The sequence below is a fragment of the Hemitrygon akajei genome, chromosome 17, assembly GCF_048418815.1.
Source record: "Hemitrygon akajei chromosome 17, sHemAka1.3, whole genome shotgun sequence".
In the NCBI taxonomy this organism is placed as follows: Eukaryota; Metazoa; Chordata; class Chondrichthyes; order Myliobatiformes; family Dasyatidae; genus Hemitrygon; species Hemitrygon akajei.
The window spans coordinates 1,313,326-1,330,803 of NC_133140.1; the positions used below are offsets into that span (position 1 = coordinate 1,313,326).

The 17,478-nt window shown below is 43.6% G+C and overlaps 1 protein-coding gene across 1 annotated transcript in view; it reads left to right on the forward strand.

The window, feature by feature from the left end:
- Positions 1-17,478, forward strand: part of LOC140740438 (hydrocephalus-inducing protein-like) — a 579,330-nt gene that overhangs the window by 258,221 nt on the left and 303,631 nt on the right. The window contains exon 30 of the mRNA XM_073069569.1: positions 2,362-2,997. Within this exon, the coding sequence (XP_072925670.1) occupies positions 2,362-2,997 (636 nt within the window). The remainder of the gene's footprint in view (positions 1-2,361; positions 2,998-17,478) is intronic.

Sequence of the window (17,478 nt, forward strand, 5' to 3'; positions counted from 1 at the left end):
TAACAGCTCTATTAAACCTGCCTCCTGGGATATTGGACCCCTTTGGGTTCAGGTATAGCCTGTCCTTTTTGTACAGGCCGTACCTCCCCCAGAAGAGGCCCAAAGCCTTGCCCGCTACACCAGTCTTGTAGCCATGCCTGATCAGCTATTCTTGCACTTGTTTGCACATCATTAAGAAGGTAAAGATGGAATATGAAGGTAAGCTAACCAATTAAAGAGAATACTAGAAGTTGCTTCAAAGGTATAAAGTGTAAATGAGAGGGGATAATAGAGATCAGCCACTGAAAATGATACTGGAGAGGCAGTAATGGGGGCAGGGAAATGGTGGACAACCTGAATAGATCTTTAACATCGGTCTTCACTGTGGAAGACACTAGCAGCATGCTGGAGGTTTGTGAGTGTCAGGGTCATGATACTATTACTAGAGAGAAGATTCTTGGGAAACTGAAAGGTCAGATAAATCACCTGGACCAGATGGTATGCACCCCAGCGTTTTGAAAGAGGTGGCTGAAGAGATTGTGGAGTCATTAGTAACGATCTTTCAAGAATCAATTGATTTTGACATGGTTCCAGAGGAATGGAAAATTGTAAATATCACTTCACTTTTCAAGGGCGAGAGGCAGAAGAAAGGAAATTATAGGCCAGTTAATTTGACTACAGTGGTTGGGAAGCTGTTGGAGTTGATTGTTAAGGATGAGGTTTCAGGGTACTTGGAGGCACATGATAAAACAGGCCGATGGCTGCATGGTTTCCCCAAGGGAAAATCTTATCTGACTAATCTGTTGGAATTGTTTGAAGAAATAACAACAAGATAGACAAATGAGAATTGGTTGATGTTGTGTACTTGGATTTTCAGAAGGCCTTTGACAAGGTGCCACACATGAAGCTGCTTAACGGGTTTACAGCCCTTAGTATTAAAGAAAAGAATCTAGCAAGGATAGAGCATTGGCTGATTTCCAGGAGGCCAAGAGTGAGAATAAAGGGAGCCTTTTCTGGTTGGCTGCCGGTGCCGAGTGATGTTCCACAGGGAGCTGTGTTTGGACATTTCTTTTTACGTTGCATGTCAATAATTTGGATGACAGAATTGATGGCTTTGTAGTCAAGTATGCGAATGATATGAATATAGGTGGAGGTCCAGGAAATTTGAGGAGGTGGAGAGGCTACTGGAGGACTTAAGCAGATTAGAGGAATGGGCACTGAACTGGCAGATGGAATATAGTGTCAGGAAATGTACTTTGGTAAAAATAGCAAGAAGAACTGAGTATGGACAGGAGAAAGTCTGCAATTGTTGGAAATTCAAGAAACACACACAAAATGCTGGAGGAACTCAGCAGGCCAGGCAGCACCTATGGAAAAGAGTACTGTTGACGTTTTGGGCCGAGACCCTTCATCAAAATGCCATGGAAGAATGAACAGGAGGAAGGGAACCAGAGAGTGGTGATGAGTAGATACAGAGATAATGTGAAAGAGGGGAATGATGGGGTGGGGGGGGGGGCATTATCAGAAGTTCTGGAAATCGATGTTCATGCCATCAGGTTGGAAGCTACCCTGGTGGAATACAGGTGTTGCTCCTCCAACCTGAGTGTGGCCTCATCACAACAGTGGAGGCAGCCATTAACTGACATAGTGGAATAGGAATGGGAAGTGGAATTAAAATGGGTGGACACTGGAGATGCCACTTTTTCTGGCAGACGGAATGTAAGTGATCAGCGAAGCGCTCTCCCAATTTATGTTGGGTCTCATCGATACGCAGGTGGCCACACTGGGAGCACCAGATACAGTAGATGATCCCAACAGACTCACAGGTGAAGTGTCGCTTCATGTGGAAGGACTGTTTGGAGCCCTAAATGGCAGTGAGGGAGGAAGTGTAAGAACAGGTGTGGCACTTGTCCCACTTGCAAGGATAAATGCCAGGATGAAGATCAGTGAGAAGGGACGAATGGACAAAGAAGTCACATAGGAAGTGATCCCTGCGGAAAGCAGAAAGTGTTAGGGGGGGTGAAGGGGAAGGTGTGCTTGGTGGTGGGATCCTGCTAGTGGCCATAGATTCTGACAGGTACACAGAGGATAATGAGAATATGGAATGAACTGCCAGAAGTGGTTGAGGCAGTTGTCATTTTAGAAGCATATGCACAACTTCATGGAGGGGCAGAGTTTAGATGTAATTGGGCCAAATGCAGGAAATTGGGACTAGCTAAGCAGGTGCAGTGGTCAGCATTAACTGGTTGGCTGAAGGGCCTATATTCACACTGCATACTCTGTGATCCTATGACTCAAAGAATAAACCAGTCTAACTTTTGATGCATCATGGTGGAGTTAAGGCAAATAATAATGTCACATTGCTTTTGCTCTTATCTGCAGAACACAAATATTACAACTGTGAAGACAGAGGCCCCTGAAACCAAAGCTGCCAGTACAGAGCATCATGAATCCATCCAAATAGAGCATGTGGAAACAGAAGAAGGAACCAGAAAGAGGAAGTCCAAGGATGTTAGAATAAGTCAAGCATTCGGGGAAAAGTCCAATTTATTCCAAGAAGATGAAGTGACTTCAAGCCCAGACAAACAGCTTTTCCTGAGATTTCAGAAGTATGAGCGTAATCAGAAGAAAATCTCCCAAGTTTTGGAATTCTGGGACAGAGTGCAAGGAACCATTGTTCTCCCACCATCTGAGGATGGCCAGAGTGCAGGAGAGGAGCAGTTCATGGAACGGTCTGTCCCCTCCAGCAAAAAGGGAAAGAAAGATCGACACGAGAAGCTGGAGAAAGAGAGGGCTGAGAAGGAAAGAGCAGAGAAAGAAAAGGCTGAGAAAGAACGACTGGAAAAGCTCAGAGAGGAGAAAACTATCAGTTCCCCACAGTCTGATGGAGAAGCTGTGGAAAGTACAGAGAAGGAAGAAAGTATTGGAGTGCCTCAGGTCAGGGTGTCTGTGAATGATCCAGAGGAAAATATTGGGAAAACAATCCTAGACAGTGGCAAAATACCATCAGTAGAAGAGGTATTGTGATCCTAATGCATAATATGGTACTTTAACTTGGGGTTCCTGAAACTGGTTTTGAACCAGATGTGCAAGGCTCAAGGCAAAGCTCCATGCTAATCACTATTCTAAATTTTTTGCCTTCTGCCAATCCATGCCTTTTCTGCTGGAAGTTAGGCATGCAAAAGAATGCTTCCAGATAATGAATGATCAAAATGTTTTTATTATAATATGAAATAGGAACTGTAACAGGTCATACATTGATGTAGTACTGCTCCTGCATTTAGTATTCTGGTACTTGCTTCACTTTCTCTGTAACACTTAGGGATGTTTGGAGAAAATGGGCAGGATGGGATATCGTGGGAAAATGAAATAAGTACAAACGGAAAGGCACAGAGTGGGAGGTATTTGTGTTCAGATGGCTCTGGGGGGTTCTGGGAGTTACAATACAGATACAGCAAGTGGTTAGAATGGTATGCTAGAGGATGTAAATATAAGAATAGAAATGTCCTGCTCAAGAGAAAACCTCTGCAATATTGTGTGCCCTTCTCCAGGTTTGTTATATGAGGAAATTTTAATGAGATCAAGTTAAACTGTCTTGAATTTGGATGAAAAAGATGTGATCAGGGAATATACAAAATTCTTAAAGGGACTTGATGCGAATTGATGTTTCTGGTCCATTCAGTGGTATTGGTTGTCCCCATGTCTTCAGTCCCTTGCTGTTCACTTGCCAGTCCAGAATTGTTTGCTGTAGCTTGCATGCTACACTCTGTGATTCCTGTAAGAGGATGTCCTACTTCCTCTGGTCTTGCTTTCATATGTCACGTGAATGAAGAGAGATTGAGTCAACAGAGTGAGTTGAGGTCAATGTTGATAGTACCTGAAGTAAAAAGACTTTCAGTACAGAGGTCAAAAGAGAAAGTGTAGCTTTAGATGTCTTGTATTAACCTTTATTTCCCACATTGTGTTGAAGCTGTTGCAATTTCTTTCCTTTTACTTGCTTATTGTCAGATTATATTTGCTTTTCCTTTGTCAATGTTTCATTGACATTTTGTGGGGTTCAACAACTTTTGCTGTCCTTTGATTTTCTACTTTTTTTTGGTAAGATAAAGAAGCTTATTAAATACCAACTTCTTCAGGTAGTCATGATCAACACATTACTGGTGCACAGCAACAAGGCAACCTCTGTGTATGCATGTGTTTATGTCCTTGAAAGTGGTGAAAGGCACACAAAAAAGCAGAGAAGTTATGTTGAAAATCCTTCAGTGCAATGACTTCCATTTCTAGTTTTTGCACCTGGAAAGGGTTGAAGTGTCCAGAAAGGATCTGGGGGAAAATTACCATAATTATTCCAATGAGGAAGGATTTCAGTTCCCAGGTTAGACTGGGGGAACCTGGGTTTTTTGTTAGAACAACAATTATGAAATTTGTTGATAGGTTATAAAATCATGACTGGTACAAATAGAGCAAACCTATATTCACTGGTTGCAATAAATTGCCTGTACATGAGTGGTAGAATAAGGGGAGAGTTGATGGGAATATGGGGAGAATAAAACAGGCTTAATGTAGAATTAGTTTAAATAGATGATGGTTGGTGTGGACACTGGGCTGTGGGGCCTGTTTCCTTGGTGTGTCTCCTGATGACTCTCTGGAAAATTGATACAAGCAAAACAGAGGTTCACTGGATACTATCTGAGAAATTTAAGGCCAGAATATAAAGAGGTAAATCCTCTTTGAGAATTGTTGGATCTGGAGCTTGTTGCCTGTATTGGAGGTTTGTAGTACAGTTTCCCACTCCATCGTATCGCTTATAGTCGAGACCTTCATAAGCACTTCAGCTGGAATAATTTATGTACCAGTGAAGAGAGAAACAGGGAGTGGGTTGATGGGCTAGTTGTACAAGGAATGGCAGCGGTTTCCTGTGCCGTAACTGTTCAGTGATTCAGTATTATGAAACTCCATTTTGACAGCACTGTTTTCATAATCTTGTAATAGTTCTCCAGAACTTGGTTCAAGGGGTTTGTCACTGATTAGGACCATTATTTTCTTCATTATCTCTACTTTGCTTGTATCAATTTTCCAGAGAGTCATCAGGAGACACACCAAGGGAACAGGCCCCTCAGCCCAGTGTCCACACCAACCATCATTTATTTAAACTAATCCGACATTAAGTCTGTTTTATTCTCCCCATATTCCCATCAACTCTCCCAATATTCTACCACTCACATAGAGGCAATTTATATCAACCAATAGACCCATCAATCCACACTTTGCTGAGGTGTGGGTGAACACCAGGACTAGCTCTATGGGGCCTCAAAGAGAACATGCAGACTCCACACAGACAGTACTGGGGGTCAGGATTGAATCAAGTCTCTGGAACTATTTGGCTGTTACTATACCATAAAGTATTTAAAATCTTGTTCTACATCTATTCTGATCCTCTCTTGTAAATAATAATACAAATTATTTATCCAACAAGGCCACCATGCTATAATTTTCAGTTAATTAATCTCCATTATGTTTTTAAGTCAAAGTTGAGTTTGTCATCATGTACATGTATGCACAGGTGCAATGAAAATAGACGCGGCAGGCGTATCACAGGCGTATACCATCAGATACACAACACTCATAAGAAAACAAATTACACACACGTTTTACAAGGAAGGACAGTCCATTTTAGTGAAAGTAATATTGCTAAACTGTGGTAAAATACAAGAATTACTGTAATGTTATATAGTAATGGGTGCACATTCACACCGTCCAGATAAGTGGTGGTAGTATTGCACAGGGTGTGGTAAACAGAGGCTAACAACAGTCTCAAAGGAGGGAGTGATCACTTCCCCAGCTATAGGCTGACTCATTATAAAGCCTAATGGCTGAGGTTTAGAATGACCTCATATAGCTCTCTTTGTCTTAGTCTATTAATAAAGGTGCTCCTCTGTTCAGCCAAGGTGACATGCAGAGGGTGAGAAGCATTGTCCAGAATTGCTAGGATTTTCTGTAGGGTCCTTTGTTCTACCACAGCCCCCAGTTTATCCAGTTTGACTCACGTACCAGAGCCAGCCTTTCTAATCAGTGTATTGAGCCTGTTGGCATCACCCATGTTGATAGTGTTGCTCCAGCACTCCAGAGGTGACTGACTCTGGACTTTCTTGTACACAGCCTCAGTGTTGGTGTTTCACTCAAGTCTGTCATCCGGGTGCACACCCAGGTATCTGTAGGTCCTCACCACATCCACGTACTCAACATCAATATTGCAGACTTGGTCTTTCTAAAGTCCATCACCATCTGCTTTGTCTACTGATGTTGAGCAGCAGATGATTCAGCTTGCACCATTTGACCAAATCCTCCACCAGGCCCTCCCATCTTCCCTTTATACACACAACTATTGCTGAGTCATCAGAAAATTTCTGCAGATGACATGACTCAACAGGAAGGGAGCTAATACAGTCTGCTATGGGAGCCCCAGTGCTGCTTATAGCCACGTCTGACGAAAAGCTCTGAATCCACACAAACTATTGTCTGCTGGTCAGACAGTCCATTATCCAGGATACAATGGAAGTGCCAACCACTGAACGGAGCTTTTCCCTCAGCGGTGAGGTCTGTATAGTATTGAAGGCACTTGAGAAATCAGAAAACATGATCCTCACAGTGCTGCCCTGCTTATGCAAACAGGAGTAGGCTCTGTTCAGCAAGTAGATGACAGCATTGTTGGTTCCAGTGTGCTCCTGGTAGGCAAACTGCAGGTGATCGAGGTCCAATCTGACCAGTCATCAGAGGTGAGCCAGGACCAGCCTGTCTAGGGTCTTCATGATGTGATGGTAGTATTTCAAGACATTCAGTCAGCCTTCCTTGGGTACTGGGACCACACATGATGTTTTCTACACAGTTGGGGTCCTTTCCAGGCTGCGACTAAGATCGAAAATGTGCTAGAGAACGCCACACAGCTGTTCAGCACACCCCTTTAGGACCCTGGGATTCACACCATCTAGTCCAATGCTTTGTAGTGTCTGAGTTTTTCACTTGCTCAGTAGTGAAGATGAGTCCATGTTGACTGGGTGGGGGCTGGGGGAGGTGATGGCAGTTGGTGTGTGGACGTAGGGATGGTAGGTGCAGGGCAAGGAAGGTGTGTAGACAGTGGTACCTGTTCCCCGATTCCTACTGGCCACCTTTTTTTCTTGAGATAATTGTGGATGAAAGTGTGCCTGCTGTGCATAAATCTAGAATTTTAGTAGCTGATTCACATTTCATTGACTATATTATATACAGGAGATGTACAATACTTACTATTAGTTCATTGTTAATTCTGTTTTGTCTATATTTATTATTTATGTCTTATATCTTAAAAGTCCTTTAACTCATATATAACCATATATAACCATATAACAATCACAGCACGGAAACAGGCCATTCCGGCCCTTCTAGTCCGTGCCGAACTCTTAATCTCACCTAGTCGCACCTACCCGCACTCTTTAATATTTATTTATACTAGATTCTTGTCAGTAAAATTCTGGATCATTTTGTCATCCTTATCATACTCACAACCGTTTGTATTCATGCATCGTCTTTAATAGCTAATGTGCAGTCCAATCCACATTTATCAATGTTTTCCATTGAACTGTCTAAGTCGGTGTCAGAATAGATGACCAAAAGAAAGGTTTTTGGGAGCATCTCAAAGAACAAGAAAGGGAAGGATTAAAGAGCAATTCCTGAGCTCAAAGATTTGGCATCTCAAAGCCTAGTTACAGAGCAGTTACAGGCAGGGGCTTAGTGCTCTACACAGATCAAGATGAAGTTTGATGTCAGGAAACGTAGAGGAGGCTTGGCCGAAAACCAGAGCAGCAGAGACAATGTAACCATGAGCAATAGCTTTAATAATCAACTTCAAAATAGCATGCTACAAAACAAGAGAGAACAGAAGCTAAACTCACAGGCTTTAAAGTAACTGAAAGCCAGGAGCAACAGGTTGAGGCTGGCTGGTCAATGTGTGAAGAAGGACTGTGGATGAAAGCTGGGTTTTAATAGGCTGAAGGTGATGAGTTGGAAACCAGTGGCAGGTGATTCCTCTTAGCTGGGTGGAGACTGGGAGGTGCCTGCCTGTGCAGGTCTGACAGACCCAGCCCCTTCCTACGGCCAATACCTAATAGCCCAGGACAATCTGGATCCACTTGCTGGAACTGCTTGGTGAGTGATAGGTGCTTTCCAATCTCATCTTGGATCCATGAACTCACCTCCAGAGCATACCATTCCCAGTCAACCAGGTATTGGTGTAAATCCATCGACCTGCAAACTATTTACACTGAAGCACCTTCCAACATCCGAGGTTCTGGATGTGAAGGCTCAGTTGAATTAAGTGGTCCATGTTCAACCGATGATGGTAGATACGTGAAGGTAGGTTTGATCCTGAGGGATAGAGGCATCCAAAAATGGAGAGTGACTGGATTGATGTGATGGGTAATCTTGAAGGGACAATAAAACTGAGTGAGAACTTGTGGATGCCAATGCACAGGGGCAGATCTCAGATGTCAGCTAGACATGTACAATGGAGTAGTCTGGCTGGCATCCTCTGCCTAGTGACAGTAGGCATGGTTGGCAGCTAGCATGGGGCTCCCTGACCTCTTCTGAGCATTCCGGCTGTGGCAAACCAGGGCCCTGGTAGGTAGGACCTCTATTATTAAACTCCTCTGTGGGAAACAACAGGGGTGCCATGAAGCACTTTAACAGGTGAAACACCCGTGGCAGAGCAGATGTGTAAATTCTGGGACAGCTCGATCAAGAACAGATACTTCTTCTATGGAAGGGTAAGAGGCAGTGAAGCATTGCGGAAACTTCTCCATTTGATGATTGGCTCTTTCTGACTGACTGTTGGTCAGCAGATGACAGCCAGAGGAGAATCTTATTGAGGTGGAGAAGAAGGAGCAGACGGCTTCCCAGAAGCAAGATATTGTGGGCCCATCTGACACAATGTCCTGAGGGAAACAGTGGAGGCGAGCTACATATTGGAGAACTGCGTCTACCATCTCAGTGCTGACAGAAGTTGTTTAAGGAGGTCAATGGTGTGGGCCACCTTGAAGAACCGGTCCACCAAAGTTGTGATCACCATGGCTCCACTGGAAGGTGGCAAACCCATGATGAAAGCCATGGTGATGTGGGATCATGAGTATCAAGGGATGGGTAGGGTATGCAAAAGCCTAAAAGGCTGCTGGTTGAAGGAATTGGACTGGACACAGTGAGGTCAGGCAGCGATAAACTGGCAGATATCTACGATGATAGTGAGCTACCAGAATCAGCAGCACAGAAAATCCAAAATACTGTACTGTACTGGCACATACTGCAAATGTATTTGTCAGGTGTGTCACGGAGCAGGTCCTGGCAGATCTGCTTCTCAAGATCAGGTGAGGATCTGCAAGGATGGAATGATGGGCTGAGGATTGGCTTCTTTTCAGTTGGATCCAACTTGGTAACAGAGCATCGCCTTTTTGTTCTGGGAGTCTGGTCAGTAAGAGATTGAGCATATAGACGTTAAGATTGAAAAGCTGGAGCATATAGACATTAAGAAAGGGGATGTACTGGAGCTTTTGGAAAGCATCAAATTGGATAAGTCTCTGGGACCAGACGAGATGTACCTCAGCCTACTGTGGGAGGCGAGGGAGGAGATTGCTGAGATTCTAGCAATGATCTTTGCTTCATCAATGGCAACGGGCGAGGTTCTGGAGGATTGGAGGATTGCAGATGTTGTTCCCTTATTGAAGAAAGGGAGCAAAGATAGCACAAGAAATTATAGACCAATGAGTCTTATTTCAGTGGTTGGTAAGTTGATGGAAAAATACTGAGAGGCAGGATTTATGGACATTTGGAGAGATATAATATGATTAGGAATAGTCAGCATGGCTTTGTCAAAGGCAGGTCGTACCTTACAAGCCTGATTGAATTTTTTGAGGATGTGACTAAACACATTGGTGAAGGTAGAGCAGTAGATGTAGGGTATATGGGTTTCAGCAAGGCATTTTTATAAGGTACCCCATGCAAGGCTTATTGAGAAAGTAAGGAGGCATGGGATTCAAGGGGACCTTGCTTTGTGGATCCAGAACTGGCTTGCCCACAGAAGGCAAAGAGTGGTTGTAGACAGGTTATATTCTGCATGGAGGTTGATCACCAGTGGTGTGCCTCAGTAATCTGTTCTGGGACCCCTTCTCTTCATGATTTTTATAAATCACCAGGTTGAGGAAATGGAGGGATGAGATAGTAAATTTGCTGATGACACAAAGGTCGGGTGTGTTGTGGATAGTGTGGAGAGCTGTCTGAGGTTACAGCGGGACATTGATAGGATGCAAAACTGGGCTGAGAAGTGGCAGATGGAGTTCATTCCAGCTAAGTGTGAAGTGGTTCATTTTGGTAGGTCAAATATGATGGCAGAATATAGTATTAACGGTAAGACTCGGAGGTGTGGAGGTTCAGAGGGATCTTGGGGTCCGAGTCCATAGGGTGCTCAAAGCTGCTGTGCAGGTTGACTCTGAAGGCATACGGTGCATTGACCTTCATCAACATGGGATTGAGTTTAAGAGTCAAGAGGTAATGTTGCAGCTATATACAAACTTGTAGGTCCTTGGTCAGACCCCACTCGGAGTACTGTGCTCAGTTCTGGTCACCTCACTGCAGGAAGGATGTGGAAACCATAGAAAGGGTGCAGAGGAGATTTACAAGGATGTTGCCTGGATTGGGGAACATGCCTTATGAAAATAGGTTGAATGAACTTGGCCTTTTCTCCTTGGAGCGGCAGAGGATGAGAGGTGACTGGATAGAGGTGTATTAGATGATGAGAGGCATTGATCATGTGGATAGTCAGAGGCTTTTTCCCAGGGCTGAAGTAGCTAACACGAGAGGGCAGAGTTTTAAGGTGCTTGGAAGTAGGTACAGAGGAGATGTCAGGGGTAAGTTTTTTTTTAAAAATGCAGAGAGTGATGAGTGTGTGGAATGGGTTGCCAGCGCCAGTGGTGGAGGCAGATATGATAAGGTCTTTTAAGAGACTCCTGGATAGGTATATGGAGCTTAGAAAAATAGAGGGCTATGGGTAATTTCTATAGTAAGTACATGTCTGGCACAGCATTGTGGCCTGATGGGCCTGCATTGTTCTCTAGGTTTTTTGTTTCTATGTTTCTATGAGATGGTGAAGTTGAATTGCTTGAAGAAGGCAGCCCAGTGAGCCCCATGTAGGTTGAGATGGCAGGCTTGTTGTAGGGATATGATGTTCTGGTTGTCAGTCCAGATCAGGAACGGCTCTGGTTTCCTATCAACCAATGTCACCATTCCTCCAAGACCCATTTAGTGGCAAGAAGTTCCATCTCCTTCTCCATGATGGTGCTGTGCAGAGTAGAAATGCGTGATAAGGTGACAAGAGTGTGTCTTCCTGTCTGGTCCTTGCTGGGCGTGGATGACCTGACCCCAGTGCCTATGTCAGATACATTCATCTCTACCACAGAAGGTCTGTAGGGGCTCAGACAATGGAGAATGAGAGCAGTGGTGAAGCTCGAACATCTGGTTCACAGGAGCAGTCGAGATTATCAGTGAAGCAGATGATTTAGTAAGGGAGGTGCAAATGATTTTCCAGATGAAATGGCAGTAGAAGTTGGAGAAGCCCACGAAGTGCTGTAGCTGTTTGAGGCAGCGCCGTCAAGGCCATTCAACATCTGCACACCCTTTTTCTGGGTCTATGGTTATGCTTTGGGGTGAAAGAACATAACTCAGGAAGGAAACACGAGGAAATCTGCAGATGTTGGAAATTCAAGCAACACACAAAATGCTGGTGGAACGCAGCAGACCAGGCAGCATCTACAGGGAGAAGCGCTGTCGACGTTTCGGGCCGAGACCCTTCGTCAGGACTAACTGAAAGGAAAGATAGTAAGAGATTTGAAAGTAGGAGGGGGAGAGGAAAATGCGAAATGATAGGAGAAGACCAGAGGGGGTGGGGTGAAGCTGAAAGTTGGAAAGGTGATTGGCAAAAGGGATACAGAGCTGGAGAAGGGAAAGGATCATGGGACAGGAGGCCGCGGGAGAAAGAAAGAGGGAGGGGAGCACCAGAGAGAGATGGAGAACAGGCAGAGTGATGGGCAGAGAGAGAGAAAAAATAGGAGGGGGGATAAAAAAATTAAATATATCAGGGATGGGGTAAGAAGGGGAGGAGGGGAATTAATGGAAGTTAGAGAAGTCAATGTTCATGCCATCAGATTGGAGGCTACCCAGCCGGTATATAAGGTGTTGTTCCTCCAACCTGAGTGTGGCTTCATCTTGACAATAGAGGAGGCCATGGATAGACATATCAGAATGGGAATGGGACGTGAAATTGAAATGTGTGGCCACTGGGAGATCCTGCTTTCTCTGGCAGACAGAGCATAGGTGTTCAGAGAAAAAGTCTTCCAGTCTGCGTCGGGTCTCACCAATATATAAAAGGCCATACCAGGAGCACTGGACGCAGTATACCACACCAGCCGACTCACAGGTGAAGTGTCGCCTCACCTGGAAGGACTGTCTGGGACCCAGAATGTTGGTGAGGGAGGAAGTGTAAGGGCAGGTGTAGCACTTGTTCCACTTACAAGGATAAGTGCCAGGAGGGAGATCGGTGGGAAGGGATGGGGGGGACGAGTGGACAAGGGAGTCGTGTAGGGAGCGATCCCTGTGGAAAGCAGAAGGGGGGGGGGGAGAGAAAGATGTGCTTGGTAGTGGGATCCCGTTGGAGGTGGCGGAAGTTACAGAGAATTATACGTCGGACCCGGAGGCTGGTGGGGTAGTAGGTGATGACAAGGGGAACCCTATCCCAAGTGGGGTGAGGGTAGATGTGCGAGAAACGGGAGAGATGCGTTTGAGAGCAGAGTTGATGGTGGAAGAAGGGAAGCCCCTTTGTTTAAAAAAGGAAGACATCTCCTTCATCCTGGAATGAAAAGCCTCACCCTGAGAGCAGATGCAGCGGAGACGGAGGAATTGTGAGAAGGGGATGGCATTTTTACAAAAGACAGGGTGGGAAGAGGAATAGTCCAGGTAGCTGTGACAGTCTGTAGGCTTATAGTAGATTTCAGGAAGGAGATAGCTGGGGTGTTCAAATGGCATTTCTCCAGCTTACAGAACAGTCAGTTTTTGCGGAGATGCTGAAGGACGGAATGGACATGACAGATGTGGTCTTATGGTCCTTGGAGAAGATGAGAATGTCATTGAGGTACACAAACACATACCTGTGTAGCATGTTTTGGAGGATCTCGTAAATGAAAGCATGGAAAACGACTAGACTGTTGGAAGGTCTAAAAGATATCACCAAGTATTCGTAGTTGCCAGTGGGTGTTATGAATTCCATCTTCCACTCATCCCCATCAGCACCTCCCACTTGATGTGGATCAGGAAGAGAGCTTTTCATTGATTCTGTAGGAAAGGAATTCAGTCTGAGATTGTCTTGAGTTTCTGATTGTTGAGAGATTTGGGCGGGCAAGAATAGAACCTAATGTAGTTTGATGAGATCCATGCTGATCTGGCACTGAATGGCTGAACCCATTATCTGCCATCTATGTGTCAGGTTTAAGGCTCCTTACTCTGAAGTGTTGTCCAAAATACACTTGCAAAGTACCCATGGGCTATTCTGGGAGCTTTACTGTTAGCTTGTGTTGTGACCATGTTGTTTTTCAGGTTGTTTTTGTTGTGTCTTTGTCCATGTCCGTGCTAGCTGACATTCCTCATCCTTCCTGCATTGTTTTCAATAAAAAAGGGCCTTTGGTGTATTATATTTTTGTGAACCCATTGTTTTGCCTTAGCCTGTGTTGTGTTCCACCTGCCTTCCTCAATACACTGTCCTGCGCCTCTCTACTCTTCTGAAGCATTCTGCTGATCAACCATCATCCCTTTCTCTGTTTATGTCCCTCAGTCCTCCTGTTTTACTCCTTTGGTGCAGCGTTGTATTTATGTTCAGTATTACCACTTTCACCACTTTTATATTTTTTGCTGTTCAACATCCAGGGAAGTTCTGTATTTTTTCTCCTGCATGTGTTCAGCTCTTCCTTCCTTCAATGCCCTCTCCAAGCTGTGCTCCTTGATCTATTATTTATGTCTTATGGCTTTAAAACTGTATGTGTTTTCATGATCTCTGTGTAAGAACCTCATTCCAGCCACTGTGTTTTCATGCTGCTCAATCCCCTTCCTAGACTTGTGCTGTCTCTGAGCCTTCTGTCATGCACATGTTGTGTTTCTGCTCCTTATAATCTCCGATTCTTGCTAAGCCTGGGCTGGAATTCCTCTTCTACATCTTCTTCTCATGCTGTGCTGCACCTACGTTCCCTGCCAGTTTCACCATGCTCGATCGGTGATTATGTGCCTTTGGCTTCCGATAACATTGTTTCAATGTCTATTTTATGATACTTGACCGAATGTCTTTGGAAACCATCTATGTCATCTGTCTCCATTAATTCAATAAAGAACTCATTCAAGTTAGTTGATGACAATTTGTCATAAATAACAACATCCAAGTTGACTGTCATCGTTCCAAGTAATGCAAAGTTGCTTTGTACCAGAGTGTATCTGGAAAAGTTTCCTTTGCTTCCACTGTCGGTTGCCATTACCTGGTTTATTCCCCTTCTTTTCTTGAAGGAGTTGCACAGTATGACTGGCACCATACCTACATCGAAGTCAATCTGAGAAACTCTAATAGCAACCTCCACTGCTTCCATTTTAATTTCTGGCAGCAGCAGCTCAGGAGTTATCCCATGTGCACCGGGTGTCTTTTCCATTCTGAATCCTGACAACTATTTCAGCTCTTTACCCAAACTCCCTTCCCTTAGTACAAAAAATTCTTTTTGTTTGTGAGGATAATCGCAAAATATTCCTTTGCTTTATTTGACATGCTGGGGTATAATCAGATTCAGATTAGATTTAGTTACCACTCATACTGTACATTGAACCAGCCAGTGAAATATATTGTTTATATTAACCGGCACAACCTAGAGAAGAGATGGACACAGCCCACAAGTATTGTCAAACGTTCTGGCGCCAACATAGTGTGACCACGGTGTTTGGCAAGACAACAAAAACACAACAAGCAACAAAACAACAACAGCAACATACATTTAATACTGACTTAAATGGAATGATAATACTGAGTCCTGTTGTAAAGGAGATTAGAGCAGTATATAGAGGCCTCACAGTTTATTTAAGGAATCCTGAACTGAGGACACTAAAGGTACAGCTGTCAATGCTGAGAAATCAAGAGTGATCAAGAGGATAACCAATAATGGGGAAGAGACACGCCTTGAAGAGATTAGAAAATAAGAACTTTAAAACTGAGATATTGTTTGATTGAGGAGGTTTGGAAAGGTGGGGAGAATGGGACAATACATATCAGAGCACAAGGAAAAGTGTTTTGGATGTCATTTACTAAGACTAGAATGAGGAGGGTAAACTGGATTGTGTTAAAGTTTTGAACTTTATACCTGTAGATGAGCTGAGGCATTGGATAGTTGAGTTACAGTACAACTAAGCAACCTTACAGATGTATAGTTCAGAGCTCAATTAAATATGCCAGTGAGGCTCAGACCAGCTGAATCCAACCTCTCAGCATCTTTGAGAGAGATGAGGTTGATGGACACAGAGCAGAATTTGTGGTGATAATGGTTTAAGCCTACCAGGCACTTTGACACTTTAGAGGCCATGGGGTGAGGGGTGGAATTGAGGGAGGTGGTGTTGAGACCATCTGGTAAGACCAATGTATGCTGTACTTTTGAATGCTGCTGCTGAGCAGTTGGACTGAGATCAGAAATAGGAAGCTGGATGTCAAAAGAAATGCACTTGTGATAGTGAATTGGATTGAATCAATTGCACATTAATTACTGATCTCACGATTACCAGTGACTTTAAAAGAAAATCAGAGGTGGTTTGATGCAGGCTGATCCTGAAGGAAATGGTAGTAGAATTGTCCTGTTCAGTTTCCCATCTGAGGAATGGACAATCAGGTTTGCCAATCCTGATTACAGTCATTGTCTTCATGCCTGCAGTGGCAACGGCCAATTGAGCAGAATCACACAGAGATGCAGATACATCAGAGGCTTAGGGCGAGGTTCTGCCAGAAAACAGAGGGAGGCCAGACAAAAGCACACAACTAGCTCTTACTCTGAGCTTCATTTCCTCTGCCTTTCACAGTCACACAGGATAAAAGCAGAAAGCTGACTCCTGTTCTATGAGTTGCCAGTACGTGTGTTCACAGAGAGAGAAAAATAGTGTCCTGTATCCCTCACAGCAAGGAAGAGAGAATGACACTGTCCTCATTTCTATAAAGTAAGAACACAAGAAAAGGAAACGGGGTCTCAAGATGGCGCTTATGGAGTGAAGCGGTTTTAGGCTTTGCTCCAAACCTCTTACTTTTTTTTTAACCTGCAAACACCCCGTAATTGATCTTTTTATACCTATTCTAAAGGGGTTTAAACATATGAAATTTTTTTCAACCGTTTGTATCATTTTCAACTCGCTGAAATGTCTAAAGCAAAGGAATCGAAACAGACGAAAGAACCGGTAACTTTAGAAGCAATTGCGAATCTTATGGACGACAGACTTGGAAAACTGGAGAGTAAATTAAGCGCAAAGCTTTCTACGTTTGATGAAATTTTAAAGACATTTGACGTAAAACTTCAAGCACTTACATTGGAGTCACAAAAACAACAAGCAAGTATTTTAGTTCTTGAAGAGGCCGCTCGCCAGAGAGATCGTATAATTGAAACTTTGCAACAACAGCAAACTTCGACTTCTCAACAGATGGATCGTTATAAATCTAAAATCACTGATCTTGAAAACCACTCTCGAAGACAAAATCTTCGGTTAATTGGGATTCCGGAAAAATTTGAGAATGGCGATCTCACTGTTTTTTCTCCAAATTTTTAATGGATGTCTTTGGCTCAGAAGTACTGGATTCCCCTCTAATAATCGACCGTGCACATCGCATTTCTCGTTTTCATTCAGATTCAAGTTTGAAACCACGACAAGTAATTCTCCGGATCCATTACCCTCATACCAAAGAGCGTTTGATTCGGGCTGCACGGAAAAAGGGTATGATCAGCTTTCAAGATTTTAAATTCCGTATTCTGGAAGACTACAGTCCCGAAGTTTTAAGGGCAAGAATGGCTTTTAAATCGGTTATGTCGGAAATTCATCAGAAAGGCTACAAACAAGCGCTGTTATTTCCAGCACATTTGAGAGTTACTCTCGAAGACGGAACTTAGCGGCTGTTCAAATCTCCAGCGGATGCTCAAAGATTTTTGGAACAATAACATTTTATCGGGTTGACTAATGTAATAATTAGTCTATAGATTTGGATCTTTTATAAAATGATGCTTTTTTTAATGTATGGCTTACATGTATTTTTTATACATGGTAAAAGTTCGTTTTTGGTTTATTCTGAGTTTGTTATTTTTTCATATTATTAATCTGTTAGTTTTGAAAGTAATTTATTAGGGTTTTCTTTTCGTATACACTTTTTTATAT